The 22,456-nt window shown below is 40.9% G+C and overlaps 1 protein-coding gene across 1 annotated transcript in view; it reads left to right on the forward strand.

Moving 5' to 3' along the window:
* Nucleotides 1-22,456, forward strand: part of LOC114669276 (protein HIRA) — a 32,021-nt gene that overhangs the window by 7,917 nt on the left and 1,648 nt on the right. The window contains exons 5-24 of the mRNA XM_028825514.2: nt 2,407-2,501; nt 4,359-4,454; nt 4,561-4,721; nt 6,397-6,564; nt 6,858-6,971; nt 7,792-7,862; nt 10,379-10,484; nt 10,748-10,954; nt 11,047-11,132; nt 12,318-12,515; nt 12,965-13,153; nt 13,684-13,894; nt 14,888-14,986; nt 15,231-15,379; nt 16,041-16,202; nt 16,340-16,398; nt 18,598-18,703; nt 20,004-20,126; nt 20,648-20,811; nt 21,160-21,248. Of these exons, the coding sequence (XP_028681347.1) occupies nt 2,407-2,501; nt 4,359-4,454; nt 4,561-4,721; nt 6,397-6,564; nt 6,858-6,971; nt 7,792-7,862; nt 10,379-10,484; nt 10,748-10,954; nt 11,047-11,132; nt 12,318-12,515; nt 12,965-13,153; nt 13,684-13,894; nt 14,888-14,986; nt 15,231-15,379; nt 16,041-16,202; nt 16,340-16,398; nt 18,598-18,703; nt 20,004-20,126; nt 20,648-20,811; nt 21,160-21,248 (2,653 nt within the window). The remainder of the gene's footprint in view (nt 1-2,406; nt 2,502-4,358; nt 4,455-4,560; nt 4,722-6,396; nt 6,565-6,857; nt 6,972-7,791; nt 7,863-10,378; nt 10,485-10,747; nt 10,955-11,046; nt 11,133-12,317; nt 12,516-12,964; nt 13,154-13,683; nt 13,895-14,887; nt 14,987-15,230; nt 15,380-16,040; nt 16,203-16,339; nt 16,399-18,597; nt 18,704-20,003; nt 20,127-20,647; nt 20,812-21,159; nt 21,249-22,456) is intronic.

A 22,456-nucleotide genomic window follows, 5' to 3' on the forward strand; every position in this document is an offset into this window, starting at 1 on the left:
TGTTTCAGTCACAGAGCACTGCAGACGTCTGACTCTGATGTTGAGTTTTGCAGGACGGCCTGTTCCAGTAAGAGTCTGGGTGCTGTGATCAGCCTTCCACTTTCTAATGATAATAATAATAATAATAATAATACATTTTATTTATACAAGGTGCCTTTCAGAAAACTCAAGGACACTGAACAAACAAACAAACAAACAATAAATAAATAAATAAATAAAAGACACAATTCTAAACAACTTAAATCATCAGAAAATCTAAAAATTAAAACCAAACAAAACACACTATAATCAGAAGGAAAAAGAAAAAGCCATTTTAAACAGATGCGTTTTAAGTTTACATTTGAAGGATGAATATGATTTGATATTTCGGAGATCCGCAGGCAATGAATTCCAGAGCTTGGGAGCAGAACGGCTGAAAGCTCTGCTCCCCATGGTGGTTAGACGGGCGGGAGGGACAGTCAGATGGGTGGAGGAAGAGGATCTAAGGTTACGGGATGGAATGGCAACATGAAGAAGGTCAGACAGATATGGAAGGGCGAGATTATGGATGGCCTTAAATGTTAATAACAGAATCTTAAAATCAGTACGAATGATGGATCCAGCAGTGCACCATGGGATGTTCAGATCGCTTCAGTATTTTTTTTTTTTGTAGCCATTTCCTGCCTTGGGTGTTTCAGTGACTTTGTTTGTCACATCAGCAGAAGGCTCCTTTGTCTTCAGTTTTGCAGGGATTGTCCGACAATCTCAAGTAGGATCTAATTATATTTAATTAGGACTGTCGCCTTTTTGTCTATTTGTGTAAACCTGGAGCTTCCAAAGCACAGGGGTTTACATATTTAGGCAAACTAACTTTGGAGTTTTTCTTCTTCAGATAAATATCTACACAGAATGGTTTATTTTGACTTTGGAAATGTGTTGTTGCAGCATAAGAGTTCACATTATAAATACCGAATGGATAAATATGTGGACAAATCTTTTGTCATGCAGAAAATTAGGATGCCTTCCAAGGGAATGGAATACTTTTGCACACCCCTGAAAATAACCATTTACTTACGTTACTTAAGAATTAATTTTAAGAAGCTAAAAAAATGCATGTACACCATGTGTATTTATATTTGTTATGTAGTCTTGTGCTTTGGTATAAATAAATGTAGAAATTGGAGGTGGAGTACTGAATGGATAAATGTGTTTGGAAGTCTTTTGTTATGCAGAAAATGAGGATGACTTTCAAGGGATTGAATACTTTTTCACACCACTGTAAAGGTGTGCTATTCTAAGCTCATCAGGCTCTAGCAGCCTGGGAAAGTTCAAACCAAAGCTCAACGTCATTGGCCCGTGAGCGTCAGTAAAACTCGAGTCAAATTCTGCCTGCATTCCTCCCCACATTATACTATGAGGGATTCATATGTTAGTGTAAGGAGAAAAAATGTCAGCGAATAAATTTACAATGTGTACAACAGGTAGTTTATAATGATATGTGTTTACTACACATTCAAATTCCAGCCCTGCGTTATATTTTGATATTTATTAATGCCGATACTAGTTTACTTAAGTGATGGCTGGGTAACTCCGTGATGGATATACCAGCATATCAAGGCTGTTGTTACTTCGTCTTTGTGAATTTTATATTACAAAGAAAAGGGAGAAACAATGGAGGCACTTTAACCATTGAATTGGATTTCTGCTTTTGCTGTGTCGTCATTTAGATATGAAGTATTGTAAAACAGAGCTGGTGTTGACATCGAGTGCGGAAATTCTGGTATCACAGCATCTCTCTAATCAGTGGGGGTGGCCAACAATTCCACTGGGGGTTCACAGAGTGATGCCCAAAACAGAACAAACTGTCTCAGTATTATGTTTTTTATTTAAAAAGTGTGATTAGAGATTTTATTGATCTGTGAAGATGTGAAAAAGAAATACATTTTAATTGGCTATGATTGATGATCATTTAGCAGTGTGTTTCCTTTAAAGATTTGTAGAGTGACGTTGCATGTGCTGGCTGGAATCTCGAAGAGACAAACCCCCGTAGACGTCATTACAGCAAACGGGTGTTGTGGTGCCAGTGGCGGGCAGCAGTCACAGCAGAAGAGCATAACTGACATCCTACAATGGCCTCGTGCAGATTAAAGGGAAACTCTGGTGTCATTTGGAAATCTTAAGGCTTATTTACTTAACATTGGCAGCACTCAGAAGAAATGTCTCTCTCGCTGCCCTTAGTGTGCCACGTGTTATTGTCCTTCCTTTAACGTGGGTGCTTTGTGATTACTTGCTAAGAAAGGTGAAAATGGCCTTTCGATACCCACTTGGACTGGATTGTTTTCTCCTTCTCCTGGTTCAAGTTTAATTGCTGAGAATTCATCAATGATCTGTTTATCTAAAATAAATGGTTGTTCTGATCCTTTCCAGGTACATTGGCCCAAGTACAGTGTTTGGTTCAAGCAGTAAACTAGCCAACGTGGAGCAGTGGAGATGTGCAACCATCCTGAGAAACCACACAGGAGGTTAGTGCCCTGCGTCTGAGTGTCTGGCTGTTTTCTGTATGTTTGTGGTGTTTTTTTTACTTTTTTGTTTATTTTACTATTTCAGGATTCAGCTTTTCCATTGATGTGTCACATAACTAGTAAAATATTAAGAAAGTTTACCGTAGTTGAAACTGGTGGAGGCCCACAAAGCTTCATGATATCACATTGGAGTGTTAAGTTCAGAACAGTTTTCAGCTGTAAAACTCCTGTGACCGTCCCCGTGCTGTCCTAAGTGTGGGCCCTGCCTGGGCTTCTCCAAAGAGGGGCAGATGAATTGGTTAGGCGGTGTGAGCAAAGGCGTGCAGGGCAGAGGATGGCACTTGTGCCTTGTTGTCCCTTGTTCTAGTTGCACGGTGTGGCCCTGGATGTCCCTCCGCTGTTGCAGCCACCATTTGTGTCTTGTCCGGCCTGCAGGTTTGCTCGAATGCCTTTGAATGTTCCTCTTCTGTGAATACTTCTGCTTTGGCAAAGTGTGCTCTCGTAACTTTGTTTGTCTTAAAAGGTTTACAGGGGTGGAGGTTGATTTGTTTTCAATCCTATTTTTTGTAAAAATTTATCTATTTGTATGGAATGATTACAATAAAATTTAAAAAAAAAGGTTTGGAGAGTTTCTGTAAGACTTTCCCAAACCAACCATTTTATTAAGCAACATCTCCTTAATTTTTATCAGCTGTACATATAAATGTACAGATATGTTTAATTTAAAATATTTATATTCACATGTTTTGATTTGGTATACTTTGTTAATATCTGGGGGGGAAAGAGTCATTTCACATGACCTTAATTGTAGGTAAACATAATTGTAGATATCAAAGATGGGAGTTGTTAGGAGGTAATGTATGGGTGCCTGGGCTGTTTCAATTTTAAACGCGTTGATCCACGTTAAGAAAAGTACCCGTAATTTATTGAAGGACACTTTCTGATTTAATAATTCCTGCAAATGTAATGTGACACGCAAACTACAACGTTAACGTTTTGTTCATCCTTATGTTAGTGTGGTGTATTTTACGAATTAGGCCTAGTCTATTTTTAATTCACTTAGTCCTGCTGGCTACCAAAAAGGTTAAATTCTCGCCTCTAGTAGTGCTGTTTTCATGACGCGATTATATTGCTGCAAGACATAATTCCTCTTAATATTTCTAGCTTTTTAATTGCTTCAAAGGCAGAATAAATAAAGAAAATAATGAATATTATTTTATCAGTCCTAGAAATATGTATTTGACAATCAAGCTTTTTATACACTAGGGTGTTAGCAGGATTAATGCCCACTAAATGTGATGCTGGTGCCGTGGCTTACGTTGAAGCAGTGCCAGTGCAGCACGCGTCTTCTGAATCTCAAAACCTTTCTGAAACTGCGCACCTTCTAAAGTGCCGAGCCCCTGGTGAATCGCATGTCACAGACAAACAAGTCTGGTGAGAAACCCAACACGTCTCTCAAGGGCTTTATTACCTTACTTGCGTCAGAAGTGAACTGCAGACAAACTTAATGGAGGGAAACATTTGCTTTGCTTTTTTGACAGTAGTGGTAAAGTATATTACTGCGATATTCTCAAAGAACTTAGAGCAACAGAGTTATAACAGTTTAGCCGATCAGTAAGTACTCACTAATATGGTTAGTGCCAGGAGGCCATTGGTCAAGCATTAGCCAGACCGACTCCGACTTTAATTACGAGAGCGGGGGTATCTTTTGAAAGGGGGGGGGGGGTTTACCTTTTTCATGTCATATTTAAAGGAAAGTTGTTATATTATCACTTGCTTTATGAAACTACTACTTTAATTATAAACCCCATGGCTCCGTTTGTTTCCGTATTCTAACCAGGTTTTTTGTACCCTTAGATGTGATGGATGTAGCCTGGTCCCCTCATGATGCTTGGTTGGCTTCCTGCAGTGTGGATAATACAATCGTGATCTGGAATGCCCGCAAATTCCCAGGTGAATAAGCCCTTGTCAGAATGCTCATGAGGTATACCATACTGTTGTAGTGTCTGTGAGGAGAGAAACTGAAGGATTCCTGAGGGCCCTCTGTCTGTTTATTTAGAGATCATCGCCACTCTAAAGGGTCACACGGGCCTAGTGAAAGGTTTAACCTGGGACCCAGTTGGAAAGTACATTGCCTCCCAGGCTGATGACCGTAGCTTGAAGGTGTGGAGAACTGTGGACTGGCAGTTGGAAACGAGCATCACCAAGCCCTTTGATGAGGTAGGCGCCGTTGGTTGTCTAAAGGTCACTGATCAAACCATCCACTTTACGGTGGTTTGGCAGGGAAGCCTGTGGTTTTCAGAAGCTCACACCTATTTATCTCTTTCTTTTATTCTGCAATGTGCCTAACAGACTATTTGATTTTTCTGAGGATCTCTTGCATATTTCTGAGTAGAAAAATTTAAACAATCTATTTTTCATTTATAACACTTCTGACATTAAAGTCTCATCTTCGTGACTGAGACACGTTTACATTTTCCCCAACGTGTTGCATTCAGCCCTTTCCATAGCCCTTTTAGTTCAATTGAAGGTCACGGGATCGGACCAGAGCCCCCCTCAGCAGCGTCCAACCCTGGACACAGTCGGTCCATCAAGGAGCACACGTGCGAATACAGGGCTGGTTTGGAGTTGCATCTTGTTGACCCAAGACACTCTCTGTTTGGGATGTGGGAGGCAAACCTGCCAAGACAAGGGAAGAACATGCAACCTCTGCACAACGCCATCTACGAGAAAGCAGGGCTAACGTCTGCTCCACTGTGACAGCCTCCCCAAAATGTAGTCTTCAGTAACAGGTGGCAGAAGCTTTAGAGCCCATGGGATTTCCTCTTTATGGTTGATTTTTAATGTTATACCAAAAACAAAAAATGAACAGACAAAGCAAGGAAGGAAATAAATGAGATTTTTGTGATTGTATGTATGCAGAATATGTAAACTGGATGAGTAACGGGTGAAAAACAGAGTGGAGGGCAATATTGAGTCTGTTGTGGAGGATAAGCACGACCGACTGCCAATATGAACTTGATGTTACCTTGAGCTGTGTTGTACAACCGTATTCATACATATAAAAAATGTTTTGAACCAAAAGGATTAATGTATGTCATTTGCATTCTTTCCAAAAAATTGCAGATTATATCCGTGTTTTGACATGCCAGCTTACAGAGTGCAGGAGCAGCATGTCAGCAACTTGTCTTCTGCAGTGACGCATCCGATGAAAGCACTCGCATTATGTATGTCGTGTACGCCGTCTGCTGCCATGTCAGAGCTTATGGAACACGGTGCTAGTAACTGTACACAATGTGTTAAAATTGGACGAAGTAAAAGGTGGCCGTCTCAGTGTTCCCAAAGCCCATACCAATATTCAGTAACTGGCCTCCTTTTAATTAGCTCTACACGTCCCGTATGTCAGCCATTTTTAAAGTACAGTACTATAAATTATACAGCATTAGAAAAGGGGGGAAAAACAAACTTGAAAGAGTATTTTTTTTGCATTATATTTAGTATTACTGTTTTGTTTATAAACTGTGATAGTATGTTGGCCCTTTGTGTAAATACTCTAAAGTTGTAGCATGTTTCCTTTTGTATCGAATTGAGTTCAATGAATGACCAGTGTTTCTTTTTTACTGTGGAACTCCTGCTTATACTCATCAGTGACTACGTGGTAAATGAAGTGTTTCAAAAAGCCATTTGAAATAAATTGTGTAATTCGAGGCTTTCTGTTCAGCAAGGGCAGATTCCAGTGAGATCTGAAAAGGCCTTTGAGAACCTGAATTTGCCTCTGGCTTTCCTGTGTGTCACTGCAGCTGCCGCTAAGTTAAACATCCTGGATGGTGGTCTTCACCCTTACACTTGTGCTCTGATCTTCTCTGAATGGTTGTGTTGTGTTGTGTGTTGGCAGTGCGGAGGAACAACTCACGTGTTGCGACTCAGTTGGGCCCCTGATGGTCAGTACCTTGTTTCTGCTCACGCAATGAACAATTCTGGTCCCACTGCGCAGATTATTGAGAGGGATGGCTGGAAAACTAACATGGACTTCGTGGGTCATAGGAAGGCTGTTACTGTTGTGGTGAGCATTACTTCATGACTGAAAAAAGCTTAAATAGCTGTAAAATGGTAGTAAATCTCATTGTGGTGTTTGCTTATAAAGAATTTTTAAGCTGTAGTTTGAAAGAGTTGCCATCCCTGGGCAGTATTAATCTATTCACTAACTTGGATCATGTAGGCACCTTCAGCCAGCAGTTGGCGTATTCCTTGGGGAGGTGGGAATGGCCCAGGTGACGGAGTAGTTGAAATGTTGTCCACCTGTCCAAGTCTGCATTTTAATTGTGTGCCTAAAAGTATTTAATTCCTTTTCTGCAGAAATTCAATCCTAAGATTTTCAAGAAGAAACAAAAAAATGGCAGTTCCCAGAAGCCAAGTTGCCCGTACTGCTGTTGTGCTGTAGGCAGTAAAGACCGTTCTGTATCTGTTTGGGTGAGTGAGTGGAGGCCCACGCGTTAAACCTTCAGTGCAGGCCAGGGGCTGTCACACAATATTCCTGCTTGCTGCTTGGGTTATGTGGTTGTTAATTATGACATATCCATAAATCTCAGTCAGTTTTTGTTTCTTCTGAATTATTTATTTTTTTTATTTCCAGTGCTGAAACATTCAGGTTATGTAAAGCAGAATAAGGCATCTAATGGAAAAAGTTGAATGTATTTTGTGTGTGTGTGTGTTTGTGTGTGTTTGTCCGGTGTGCTGATCCCCACCATTGCTGCCAAGCATTGCACAGACTAATTCTGTTTATGTGAGCTTTATGTTCACATGGAGTTTAAATAATAATAATAATAATACAAAAGCCAATTTCCTTTACACTCTTAATAGTGGTTATGACATGTGGCTTACTCTGGCGTCCTACATGTAAGCACAGCATGCTGAACTGCTGGTGCAGTGCTGTTTATGATCGCCTTGCCTTTACGCTGCAGCAGTAACTAGTGAAGTGTCTCTTCAGAAGATCTACACAACTGAACGTTTGCCTGATTTGCTAACTGCTTAATCAATGGCCAGTTTCAGTAGAGCAAAATAAGTGATTAGATGTGAGTGAATAAATAAATAAATCCCATCATCAGCATTGTTTAGTCTGTCAGTATGTGGATTAGTAGCCCAGATTGAAAACTCTTGTTTTCAGGCACAGTCCAGTTACCATATGTGGGGTTTGGTTAAATCATGAAATGTAAATACATGAACATGGTATGCAAATAGAAATGTCTGCGCTTTTGTGGGCTGCAAACTTATGCACTGTTGTCTTTTTCAGCTGACATGCTTGAAGCGGCCTCTGGTGGTTATCCACGAGCTGTTTGACAAGTCCATTATGGACATAACATGGTAAGTATGTCTTCACCTACCCAGCTGAGTGTGTCTAGTGATAGGGAAATGTCTCTTTATTCATTTACTGAGCCATGTCTAATCATTTACTTATCTCACTGATGCTTTTATCCAAGGTGACGTTCTACATTTGAGAGATATGATTTTTTTTTTCCATTTGTAGCACAGGCAGGTGAAGTGACTTGTTCAGGGTCACACTGTGTTGTTGCCCAGCATCAGTAGCAGGATTTGAACCCCCGATGTCAGGGTTTGTGGTCCAGAGTCTTAAATCCTGCACTACGCCGCCTGCCTGTTGATGTCTTACTCTCTGTGGACGTAAATCTTGAAATGAAAATGACATTCATTGTGGGTTACAGAGTGAATTGTGAAATACCACACAAGCTTGCCTGGTGTTTAATATGAAACTCTGCTGCCCTCGATGTATTAAACAACTTTGTGTTTTAAGACTAAAGTGACATAAAATAATAAAAGAACATCTTTACATGGTTATGGGTGTTAATGATTTAATAAGTAAATGATCATATGTGTTTTAATCTTCTGAGCAGTTCTCAGACGTGTTGGCCTTTTTTTAGATTTCAATTCCTCTTTGTAAGGTTGAGGATTCAGCTTTTACATTCAACACGACGATGGGAGTGTGTGACGCGTACTCACGGTATTTGCTGACATTGTGTTGAGTAGCAGTAGCACTTACCTTAGCTGATACAGTCTACGTTCTCACACACTCGCCTCCACTGTGTATTGTTGCTTTTCCTGATATTTTATTACAATGTTATTCCATCTATATTTCTGATGAATGACCAGCAGCTCAGATTTTTGATTTGTGTCCGTGACCTCCTTCCTGTCTATGGCATGTTAAAAGAGCAATCCTAGAAACTGTCCGCTGGCCTTGAGGGAGAGTCCATACAGACTTTGAGAGCCCTGCGATACACCGACATGCAGTCTGCAGTTCCTGCTGACTTCCCATAACAGAATAGACACCAAGTCTAACAAAATGGCTGCATGATCTTCAAGTGAACAATGTTGTGAATATTGTACAATGAGGCATGTTGGATTCATGTTGCAGGGCCACCTTGTAGCAATGAATATCTAAACCTGTTTAATGAATCCATTATGATGGGTGTGCATATGAAAATGTAAAGTTTCATTAGTAATGTACAACGTGCATTTTAAAAGTAATTTCAGTCACTCTCTGAATTGGGCATCTCCATCAGCATGATGATAGAATATTGCAAGCAGTTGTGTCATTTGAAGATCGGACCCACACAAGCCGTACGAGAACACGTTTAGCGCATTCTCACTGCATTTGTGATTTGTACTTCTGCAAGTTTCACTTTCATGTTAAACTGGGTTTTTCTTTTTTTACTATGTTACAATTCAATATCCTTTTATATTTTAAAATACCAAGTTTGGGTGGGGTCATTTTAAAAGCTTAACTAAATCATGTATTTGCATGGTTTCCTTCTGTCTGGTTGTCCTGTTTACAAGTGATAATAAAAGCAGTTTTGCACTTGTCTTCTGAGGGCTGGCTTTAACCTCACACATGTAGTGTTTTAACATTTGTAATGGGTTTTTAGCTTTAAAAAAAATGACCTTATTCCCTCATTGTTTCTCAGCCTCAGCTGTCTTTTACTTTCTTTCCAACAATTTTCTTTTGAACCAAATTGCTAAAAGCTCCATAATTAACCTAGCTTTGAGTGATTCCAGCATTGAAATATCTATATTGTTGTGAATTATTTTAGTATTTTTGTATCAAGTTCCCCTGTAGAGCTACTAGTTAAATCGGTGTGAGAGCTCTGCTTATTACAGTAATTATTAGAAAAACCAGTAACGGCGCACAGCACAATAACGTGCAGTGAATACACTTGACTTGAGCATTCCTAGTTTTCATCCTCTTTCTCTGTACGTTTAGCATTCATTTGCTCAGAGGTTGATGTGCTTGCTGCTTCCTGAGCAGCTCTTCTTTTCTCCACCCTAGTGGCCTGCTTCTTCTCTTCTTTCGTTGGCATCTTTTCACATTAAAACTGATTTAAGTCAGTGTTTGTGTTGCAATTATTTAGTGTGTTTTCTTTAATTATTCACTTAAGCTGGCACTTAAGTGTTCCATCTGCCTCAAGAATGATTTACGATATGAAGAGGTTGGGGAAATGATGGCGAAGGTGGTAGGGATAAGAACGGTGCCCGTATGCATGCGCCACAACGGCCACCCTGCTGGCCACTGCCAAGAGTTGATTCTACAATAAAATAAAATTAAAATATAAAGAGGAATAACCTTGGAGGTCAATCATCACCCTGAAAGGGGATAGTAGACATCACGTAGTATATGTGTACCAAATAGTCAATAGTTCAAATGGTTTGTGGGCTACAAAAATCCTGGACAGACAAATGAACAGCCACGGTAGCATATTATATGAGAAGACTGTAATCCTGTCTGTGTTTGTACCATATGTTAGAAACGTTGCATTGAATGAAAATGTAACTGTAATGGAAATCTTTTCTCCTCTTGTGTCCTTTTTCAGGACCTTAAACGGCCTGGGGATTTTGGTGTGCTCCATGGATGGTACAGTAGCATATCTGGATTTCTCACAGGATGAGCTCGGAGATCCACTCAATGAGGAAGAAAAGGTACAGCTTAAGTTTCCACCAGTCTGTACTCTGACTTAAATTTGTTAAGTACAGAAAAAAATATTTAACTCTGTTTATTTTCTGGATACGTTTTTGACCAAATTCAGTATGGCTGAATGCAGTTCTGCTCATTTCTTTGATCTGCTCTTCGAAACGGGCTTGTTTGGCAGTGCAAGTTGTCTTTTTATTGACTTTGGAAAATTTTCACCCTTAAGATCTGAGATTTAACTCCTAAGCATCTTTATGCTTTGCTTTCTTGACAGAATTCAATTCATCAAAAGATTTATGGGAAAAGTTTGGCAATTACAACAGAAACTCAGATGGGCACCACCATCATTGAAAATCCAGAGATGCTTAAGTACCAGCAGCAGAAAGAAGTAGTAGAGCAAACAAGCACTGCAAACAGGGAGTCCTCCACACCTAAACTCAACAGTGTGGTAAATGGTGAGAGCCTGGAGGACATTCGGAAGGTGCGTTCATCTCGAGTCCGTTGCATGATGTTATCTCTTGTCCTCAGAAAGAAACAGGTATAATAGGTCCATCATTTTGTGTTCTCTAATAGAATTTATTAAAGAAGCAGGTTGAAACAAGGACAGCAGATGGTCGGCGCAGAATTACCCCTCTCTGCATCGCTCAGCTTGACACTGGGTAAGTTCAGTCTTGTGGCCAGGCACCCAAAAGACAGAAGTGTTGACCCTTGGATTCTTCAGTTCCCACTCCTCCATCTCTCTCAGGTGGCACGCGTGCTCCGAGCTGCTTGGTCTGCACATGCATGTCACCCAGCTCCGCCTCACCCCACTCACCTGGAGTCCGAGACAAGTGATGTGTCCCCAGGGTCCACATCTGAGTCTTGCTGGTGGCCACACACCCAGGCTGATGTGCCTTAGCTGGCTTCTCCATGTATCTCTGCCCCCTCTGACATGTGCTTGGCTCCCTGACGAATGTGTCCCTCCCAGTTCTGGAACTATGGCCACTGTTCTATATTATACCATCAACACAGTTTGAAAAGAAAAAACACAAAAGTGATGTTTGGAAAGGCTTTGTGTTTGAAGTAGAATTTCAGCACATCATAGCGGGAATTGTACTTTTTATGGAAAAACACACACACACACAAGCTTTTGTTATCGCCACCATTAACTCATTTTATGAAGTGTAGAAATAGATGTGTGTGTGCTTTTGAGAGCACCATAATGGAGAAGCAGCACAACAAAGCCTGTTACAAGAGTGTTGACATAGTGGAGTGATGTAAAACACTGGGTTCACACAGAGAGATTTAAAATGTGGATAAATGTGAAAAAGGACTTTCACAATTATGACAGTTATTAAATATCCTGCATTATCTTGGAGTTAACTGATTCAACAGTACAGATATAATAATGTTTGAAGTTTTTTTTTTTAGTATTTAAACGTGTTTTTCGGTTACTAGAGAGAAAATGGTGGAGAATAAAATTTGTGCATATGGCAAGATCCATCAGGTAGTCCATGATGATCTCATCCTTTCTAAAATGCCCCCACGATTATAAAGCCTCCTCCACTTGTTGTTACACTGAGGGGGGGGGGGGGTCTCCATCTCTATCACACATTAAGTTTAAATCCATAAATTGTATTTTTATATTTATGAATGCCAATACTAGTTTACTTAAATGATAGTTGCCTATCTACATGATTGGTATACCAGTATTACCACTGCTGTTCTGTTCATCTGATGTTTCCATAACCTTTGGGTGTTTTAGTTACCTCTACAATAAAACATTAATGTAAAGTTAGATATTCTTGTGATATTCAAAATTAATAGTGTCACTAAAAACGTTACGTTTAATGTCTTCCCTACAGAGATTTCTCCCCAGCCCTGTTCAACAGCGTTCCCATTATGCCGGGATCTTCAGTGTCCTCACAGCTGACGCAGCACCTGACCTCCTCTGACTCCAACACTGCCAATTCTGTGAGCATGAAGCCACAGCACGAGCCCTTGGCGTCTGCATCTACTGCTGCTCCTCAAAAGCCCCTTGAAGATGCCCAGCAGAGAAATGGGTTAGACCTCAGTCTGGGAGTTGCTTACTTACTGTTTATTCTATGAACTGTCCACTTACATACACATACACTTTCACAGTTTATACTCTTATTGTGACACTGTTTATGTAGCACATGTTCATACACAAAGAGCATCTTGTAAGTGCTCTCTGTGGTCCACATCACTACTGTATACTGAAGTGAATGCAGAACCAGACCCCTGATGAGGTATTGGAGTTGTCATTTTCTCAAAGAATGTTGTATCCTAAAACAAACAAACAAACAATTCTCTGTTCGGTATCCAATATTTTGCTCAGTGTATAAATCTTCAGACTCTATTATTTCTATACATTTTTAATGAAATGCAATGCAGTTTTATCATAGTTATGTGAAGTCATGAGGGGGGGGGGGTGACAGACTGCAGATATTTCGCATTAACTTCTTGACTTCTGTTTAATTTCGTTTCTAAGGGTCAACTCTGGTGTGTCAAATTCAGTGGCGGTTGTCAATTCCACTGCAGTAAAAGCTAACAATCTCCACTCATCGTCTTCCAAGATTGAGCCAATGAAAGCACTTGATTCAAGGTTCACAGAGAGGTCAAAGACCACCCCTGGAGTTGCCATTTCCTCTCCTGTTGTGAGCGTGACTCCTGTTGACAGGTAAGAGCAGGCGTTTGCTCTAATTCACTAGACGCAGAGCTAAGGTTTTGTCTTGGGATGGTGTGTTTTGCCTTTTGGAGTTTAGATACTTTATTTTTTTTATACTCAGATATTTCATTTAGGAGCGATATCTATCCTGTGGTCCAAATATCCAGGATAGGTTTCACTCACCGTCCAAATCCCCATGGCCCTAAACTGGAATAGATGTATTTAAAGATGTTATTGTATATTAAACGAGTCTATTTAAAAAGAAAGCAACAACCTTTAACATCAGGGAACTCAGACTTTTTAGACCCTTGCTTGCTTGCTTGTTTGTAAAGGCGGTTGATCATTGAATAACAAGTCATCAGCTGGTCTCATTGTATCAAGGCAACTGCAGTCTGAACACACGCCTTCCACAACTCTTGACTTGCTACAGTTACACTATCAGAAGCCCTAAGTTAAACAGACTAGTCCAGCAGGTATTTTGAAAATGCTTCCTGTTGAGTGAAATCCTACTAAAACATTTTTTGTTTTACTTTTACTTGCAGAATAAAGGATGTAAGTGTTGTTAAAGAGTCCCGGCCAAAAGAGATACTGGAGAGCAGCAGTGACAGTGAAGACAAGACTCCAATAATGAAGTCTTTGTCATTATCCAAGAGAAAAGCTGACGTGGAAGGTGCTGAGGTGGTTGAAAAGAGGAAAAAGGGTAGACCACGGAAAGATACCAAAACCATGTCTGTCTCGGTGGCAGTGCAACAGGTAACAGTAAGTTTAGTCCTGGCTGAACACTGAAATCTTTCTCTTGTATTATGGAATATACAATAGTTGCCATGGAGAACACGGTCGCTCAGAATATACCGATCTTCAGTAGACCAATCACATCATACACGGATAGACACTCTGCTCTGCACCTTTGACTAGTATTCTGTTATAATAATGCGTACACAGTTAGTTAGATGCTGTGTGTGCAAGTCTGCTGTAGCTCCTCTCTGCTCTGCGTAAGGCCTCCTCCTCCTTTTGGCCAATGCTGACTCCTACTGACTGCTGGGAAATCAGTCCTTTTGGTAAAACTGACAGAGGCTCACACCAGGAAGTGTTTTTTTTTTTTTTTTTTTTTTTTTTTTTAATTGAGTAACAGTAAACAGCAACATTGTACAGTATAAACACAGTGACTGGTGACTTTAATTTCCATTTTTTACAAGCCATGGGAAACAACAAAACAAGAAATGCCAACCTGAGACTAAGATGCAATTGGCTTCTTGCTGATTCTAACCTGAGAGCTCTGTCTGCATCACAGTAGCTGCAATGTCAATCTGACTTTGTCATACCTGAAGTGATGCTCCATTCACTAAGGCCTGTGTGGCGCGCCAGTTTGATTAATGTCTTTTGAAAATGTCTGACGTCTTTCTTGAATAATCCTAATGTAAAAGGATGATCTCCCCCATCCTTACTGGAGGTGCTGCTGACACATAGTGTAGTTGTATTTTGCAATCCTGGCTTTATTTAATACACAAGACGTTTTTGCAGAGCAAATCACATGCTGCTTACTCTTTTTTTATGTGAAGGTTTTCTATCCTCCTGTTTTCCATTTGGAGAAATTCTCTTGAAATGGCCTCAATACACCACCTAATGAGTTTTCACTAAAAAAAATGTTCACATTTGTTTAAAAATTTTGCCTAGCAGTCCAAATAAGAGAATAAAATCCTGAAGTGTACTTGGTGTATCATTATGGTTTTGAATATGTTTCCCTAGAATGCAACTGGGGTAGACAAGGACCTTTCTCGAATTGTTTCTCCAGTGGTAACGTTGAAGCTTCCTACCCAGACTCTTCAGAAGTGTTTCACATTGCAGGTAATTGCTTTTTGCATCTGTGGTTTCCAAAGCCACACCAGCACAAGTTGTGAAAACTCCCCAGCGATATATTGTGCAAAGCTAAACATGATCTTTGTAATTACCACGGATGTCCTTAGCCTCAGAAATGGTGTACTGCTAGTGCTTGTGTTAACGTGGTCTCATTTGGTCACGCCTGTGTTAGTCGTTTCAGGTGACAGACATGTCAAGTCTCTGCCAATATGCATGGGTTTTGTGCTTTCAGATTAGTTCAGATCCATCTGTGTTCATTGAAGTTGAAAACGAAGTTTCTACTTATGCGGGGTTGAAACTGAGTCGATTAAAATGTAACCGAGAAGGCAGAGACTGGGAGACAGTAGTTACAAGTCGGATATTGGCAGCAGCTGGAAGCAGGTCAGTTTTACACAGATTGTTTCATAGACTTTTCTCATGTTGGTTCTTGGTTAAATAAATACGAGGGGGGACCCAAAAATAACCGGAAATAAATAAATAACCTAACAACAACAAAATTCCGGTTATTTTTGGGTCCCCCCTCGTAAATATTTTACTTTTTTTTTTTTACACAGAAATTTCACTTGCACTTTTGTAAAATTTGTCTGTAGATTCTCAATAATGAATGGAGTGTCAGCATAGCGGTGAAGTGCTTAGTGCTGATGTCTCACAGTTCTTGGGTCTTAGTGCCCTGGTGTGGCCTCAGCCAGAAACTTAACCTTTCTGCACAGAGTATGCATGTTCTGGGTAACTGAGATTTGGGAGGAAAACTGAAAGACTTGTATGGCTTTTACAGTGGCTACTCTAAACTGACCCATTACGACTGAGTGTGAATGTATGCATCAGAATGGCTCTACTGGTTCTGGCTTTGCTTGCTTCTTCATGGGGAAGGAACATTGTAAATGTACAATACAGTAACCAGTGTGCAGCAGGGCATTATTTTTAACTTACTAAGTTAGCTTGTACTAATAATTTGAAATGATAAAAAACATCCCTTTTGACTATGAACAAAGAGAGACTCCATTTCTGTTTCTCTGTCTAATTTGTATGTTTTCTCTCACAGTGACATTGTCAGTGTGGCTTGTGAGGACCGAACACTGTCAGTGTTTTCTGCATATGGTCGCCGTCTTCTGCCAGCAATCCTCCTACAGGCCCCTGTCTCTACTGTACACTGTACTGGGTTCTTCGTCATGGTCCTGACAGCATGTGCTACTCTCTCTGTCTGGTAGGTGCCTGCTTGTGTTCTGGTAATGAACAGGTAATAACGATGTGCCAGTACTCACATCTGTGTATTTTCTTATTTTCATCACATTTTATATGCTGTTCATAAAAACTTACCTCATTGGATTTTTTTTATCGCAGGGATGTTCAGAAGCAAGCCGTTTTGGTAAAGGATGAGTCCCTGCAGATGATACTGTCAGGTAATAGCCATAGTCCTGAAGCGAGGCAGCTCCTTCCGCTGTGGTAATCTCTACATAACTCTTTATCAACTTAGCCCCAGGGTGTCCGTACCATTTATTAAAAGGAACACCTAAAACCCAATAGTAGAAGGATGCTGAAAATGAGAGGCTGTATTTGACTTGGGGGTTTATTTTTGTGAATTCTTGTATTCCACAATTAGAAACAATAAACATAAGAATTATGGCGAAACATTTATAGAAAACCCAAGTCCCTCCCTCGGGTTGTAAAAATATGCCAGGATATATAAAATATGTACATATGTAAGGCAATAGATATGCGTTTTAAAAAGTGATGTGTGGAATATGAACTAAACTAAGACGTATGGGAACATTTTCATGGTTTATTATTTAATTGTGCGTTCTTATAACTATGTGGCTTGCATTAGGTTTCATTTTTGCCTTCTCTGTCTGAACAGATTGATATGTGCTATCAGCACAGCCACCAAATATATATACACATACAGTATTATATATATATGGCTGTCTCTACTGATATTGACTGTGTGAGGTGTTAGGAACGAAAGGATGCCACATTGTTTGATGGAAATGAAAATTATCAACCTACAGAGGGCTGAATTCAAAGACATCCCCCCCCCCCCCCCCCCCCCCCCCCCAAAAAACCCAAAAGTGAGAAAATGATGCGGCAGGCTTGTCCATTTTGCCGAAATTTCATTTCAGCAACTCCAAATCGTACTCAGTGTTTTGTATGGCCCCCACGTGCTTGTATGCATGCCTGACAACATCCTAATGAGACAACAGATGGTGTTCTGGGGGATCTCCTCCCAGATCTGGACCAGGACATCACTGAGTTCCTGGACAGTCTGAGGTGCAACCTGGCGGCGTCTTATGGACCGAAACAATGTCCCACCCAGAGGTGTTTTATTGGATTTAGCTCAGGTGAGCATGGTGGCCAGTCAATGGTATCAATTCCTTCATCCTCCATGGACTGCCTGCAGACTCTCGCCACATGAGGCCAGGCATTATCGTGCACCAGGAGGAAACCATGACCCACTGCACCAGCATAGGGTCTGACAGTGGGTCCAAGGATTTCATCCTGATACCTAATGGCAGTCAAGGTGCCATTGTCTAGCCTGTAAAGGTCTGTGCGTCCCTCCATGGATATGCCTCCCCAGATATACCATTACTGACCCACCACCAAACAGGTCATGCTGAACAAGGTTACAGGCAGCATAACGTTCTCCACGGCTTCTCCATACATTTTCATGTCTGTCACTTGTGCTGAGGGTGAACCTGATCTCATCTGTGAAAAGCACAGGGCGCCAGTGGTGGACCAGCCAATTCTGGTATTCTATGGCAAATGCCAGTTGAGCTCCATGTTACCGAGCAGTGAGCACAGGGCCCACTAGAGGACATCGGTCCTTCAGGTCACCCTCATAAAGTCTGTTTCTGATTGTTTGGTCAGAGACATTCACACCAGTGGCCTGCTGGAGGTCATTTTGTAGGCTCTGGCAGTGCTCATCCTCTTCCTCTTTGCCCAAAGGAACAGATACCAGTGGGTCCTGCTGATGGGTTAAGGACCTTCTACGAGGGGCCCTGTCCAACTCTCCTAGAGTAACTGCCCGTCTCCTGGAATCTCCTCCATGCCCCTGAGACTGTGCTGGGAGACACAGCAAACCTTCTGGCAATGGCACGTATTGATGTGCCTGCCATTCTGGAGAAGTTGGACTACCTGTACACCTCTGTAGGGTCCAGGTATGGCCTCATGTTACCAGTAGTGATACTGACCATAGCCAAAAGCAAAACAAGTGACAAAACAGATGAGGGGGGAAAAATGTCAGTGGCCTCCCTCCACCTGTTAAACCATTCATTCCTGTTTTGGGAGTTGTCTCATTGTTGCCCCTCTAGTGCACCAAAGCAGTTGAAACTGATTAACAACCCCCTCTGCTACTTAACTGACCAGATGAATAGCCCAGAAGTTTCATTGACTTGATGCTATACTCAAATTAAAAAGTGGTCCTTGAATTTTTTTTTATGTATGTATGTATGTATATTTAATATTTATATGAAAAAGGAGTAGCAATAAGTCCACATCAAACAGATATCCGAGTCAGAATGAAATCTGGCAAAGTGTAATCATTAGCTGTGAAATACATTTGGAGGGAAGCTGAAATGACCTGTGAACTTTGTCGTTTTCCACAGGCACAGACACTACTGTCACTCAGTCCTTGCTGACACAACATGGCGTACCAGTGGTGAACCTCTCTGATGGAAAGTCTTACTGTTTCAATTCCTCCCTTGGAACCTGGTAATGGCTGTAGGGAGCGTTCTATTTCATGTTTGTTTTGACCACTGCACACAGTGTTTCCTTTGCTGATTTTCTTTTCTGTTTGCCTCATATGACCGCTTTTTCTAACGGGTGAATTTTGCTATGTGATTAGAGACATTGTGTTGGAGAAGTGATTTTTTTTTTAGGTCACCCCCTTCATTTTTCCTTTGTTCGGCGAAACAACATTCACTTTCTACATGTTGAGTTTCTCTAGGTCATGGATCCTGTCCTTAATATCGCACAGTGTAGTGTAGTGATTACGTTTGTACTTTTCACTACGTATATAGATGTTGAAAGTTTTATCCTGCATATTTCCCATTTTACTTTCTCACTGTCACAAAGGGCCTAAACATACAAACCTTAAGCAGCACACCCCCCAATTTTTTTTTCTTTTTTAACATGTGAATATATTAAGGTTTGATTATTATTTAAACAGTGTTGTAAGATAGAGCAAGGAAAATTGGACTTTTCAGTAGTGGCAAATGCATTGATATGCCATTTCTGTGTGTGTTAGATAAGTCACTCCTTGGCTCCAGTAGCTGGTTTTGCCCCCTTAAGTAGGCATTTCCTGTAACTGTTTAGAAGAAATGGGGGATGTTTTGGGGTCTGTCTCAGCTACCTATCACTTATTGCAGTAACATGGTACCATAGCTACCATTTCTTTTTAATTAATTAATTTTTTCATATAATTATCTGCTTGTACTACCAGAGCATATCTAAAATACAGGAAAATCGGGAGTATCCAGCAGAAAGCCCACACTTGAATCCCTCGACATTGACCACTGTGCCACCTCTGTAGTCTTACATGGCTTGGCTTCCAGAAACGTTTGCTAGTTTGAGGACTTTAACCCCAATCCCACTCCCCCAGTGTAAAGTAGCTTAAACCTTAAACTTTGCTTAAACCTAGATATGTCAAACTAGGGTTACTTATATGGCGATTAGAATTTAGTCCCCAAGAACCACTTCATTTGATTTGTTTTCTAGCAAGTTTAAAATGTAGGTTCAAAGCAAAGCAATTCAGCTATTGATTCTTCACTCTTTGTGAAATAAGATGGGAGCCAAACTGTAAAATGCAACCTGCACTTGTAGAATTTGTTGGCAGCTGCACCTCTGCTATAATAGAATCTGTCATTTAGGTAGCTGAATGAACTGCCGAGTGTTCTTGTAAGGGCAAAGAGATCACTCCGGTTTCTTACCTGTTTTGAGTGTGATTGGTGAGAACGTCCATTTTTCAGAATCTTGTTTTTTTGTTTTTCTGATCGTCTTGCTATCTTCACAGGAATATCATAGCAGACAAGCAGGACTCCTTAGCACTGTGTGCAGACTACAGGAGCTGTGTTATTTCTCAAGACGCCTTGATGACTTCTGGTCCTTTAGCAATTGTACAGGGCCGGACGCTCAAGTAAGCACGTTTGAACCTGTTTATTAGTCAAAAGGGAAACTCACAAGGATGACTGCAGACTTTAGAGCTGTTGGTCTTAGAAAGAGAAACAGTAGATGTAGTTGGCCTTAAAGATGAAGGCATATGTTTGATTTCCCAAAGTTTATGCCAGAATGTATGTTTTGCACACTGGTGTGTATGTCTGCACACTAAGAACACCCAGAGCCAGTTGAGGTGTATTTGGACTGGGAACTTGAAGTAGTCGGGGGGGCTCCCAAGTTCAGCCCACTGTGGCGACAGCCTTCATCAGCCACTGGTGTCACTCTTGGGTCTCAACAATCGAATTGTTTAGCTGACCATTTTTCTTTCCTTATTGTATATTTGGTAAAGTGCTCTAGTATGATATTTGCATATAGAAGAAATTCAGAAATTGTTTTCCTTTGACAAAGTTTTAAGAACTTTCTTTTAAATTTGTTTTTTTTTTTTTTTTGTTCCTACTCACCTTTTACGGTTCCTTCTGAACAAACTCATTTTTGTTGCAGTGCTGGAAGACAGGCAGCCCGGCTGTCCTCGACTCCTCATCATTTACAGCAGGGGATGACCCTAGCTTACCTGGAGAACCAGATGGCATCAGCACTTAGCTTAAAATCGAGCCAGGAATACCGCCACTGGCTTCTTATATATGCCAGATTTCTGGTGAATGAAGGTTGGTGCCTTGCTGCTGCTTTTATTACCATGCCGTTCATTTCAGAGTTTCAAGCACCTTATGGTCACTTCAGCCTTTTTATGGAGGGCTATTGCTTCCCTTTTGCCAGTGTCCCTCTACTTAAAAAGCAGTATCTCATAGTAGAGAATAAACTGATAGATTGAAATTTACGTACTATTTTGTCTTTGGCATGGGCTTTAAATTTGCAGTTTTATATCTTCACCACATTCGTCCGGCTATCTGCATGACTTGTTCTTTCTAGACATTGCTTTGCCAAGCTGTGCCAGATGTGGTGTTGCACTGGAGATACTTGGCCTGGTAATCCTGAGTTGTCTTCTTCCCCTACAGGATCAGAGTACCGGTTGCGAGAACTTTGTAAAGACTTGCTAGGGCCTGTGCACAAATCGGCAGGAAGCATGTGGGAAACGGCGATACTGGTAAGAGCGTGTCAGGTATCTGAAAGCAATATACGTTGGATATGTTATTAAAGCTTGATTAATTACACTTGTGAGAAAAAGTCTTTCAACTGTTTGGAATTTGCTGATCCAAATGTGGTCTGATCTGCCTTTAAGTAGTGATACACATAGTTCAGAATTGTCTTATCTTTTATTTAACATGTTTAAGGGTGATGATGACTAGTGGCACCTGGAGTAGTGGCTGACCAGGCCTGTTTTGCCCCATTCCTCTTCACAGAGCTGCTTCACTTCATTTTCATTGCTGGGCTGTTGTGCACAGGTGGCTCTCTTCACGTCATACCACAGCATTTCAGAAGGACTGAATAGGCATTTCTAAGATAAGCCCCACCGTGGTGAGGGGTCACCGTCACATGGCTGAGCCCAGCCTCCTTTGAGGTGACAGATTTTAGGCAGATGCACAAATACGCTTGTGTAGAATTTCCATGTGCAACTCAGGATTTGCTTACCTTATTTACGGCACACCTTCTTAGCCCCAAGGCAGCAGAGCAGCTCCACACCTTGATGTTTCTGAACCTCCCCACCCATCCTTCACAGAATGGACTGGTGTTTGGTCTGTAGTGCTTTGTTTTCTCCAGTCAGAATATTGTGTAGTTATGCCATGTGCGCCCAGAGAATGTTTCATTGATATTTAGAAACACTGCTTGCTTTTTCTGGTGGGGTGCAGTCATTTTGTGCATGGTAACCTCTCATTCATCTTATTTCTTATCACAGGCTCATGGATACAGATGTTAAAATGAGCAGTTTCTGCTGCTTGGCGGTCCCTTACCCTCAGTCTCGTCCTTCATTATTGTGTGGTGCACTCTTGTAGTGTACTGTGCACAATCTGCCCATCTGTGGACTGTTAGGGGTCCAGGTATTTAGACTGTAGTGCCTTTGTAGCCTTTAACAACTTGATGGGCTTCCGTGAGTCTTCCATGAGAACACATTGTTTTTTGGCCCATGTTGCACTTCTGTAGATGTCTACTTTGACAGCAGGAAAAAGAATTGTAGGATTTTGTGGGGATGTTTTCTCAGTGAGGCTTCTGTTTGCCCTCTTGGAGGTTCAGACATTTTACATCAGTCACCTTAAGTATTTAAACAGTATTTTAAATGAAGATAGAGAGATTGTAAACTGGTATGTGTGCTCTTTGTTTGGTTCATCTGTTTTTATAATAGTACTTAATCCACAG

This window comes from Erpetoichthys calabaricus, chromosome 18 (genome assembly GCF_900747795.2).
Source record: "Erpetoichthys calabaricus chromosome 18, fErpCal1.3, whole genome shotgun sequence".
In the NCBI taxonomy this organism is placed as follows: Eukaryota; Metazoa; Chordata; class Cladistia; order Polypteriformes; family Polypteridae; genus Erpetoichthys; species Erpetoichthys calabaricus.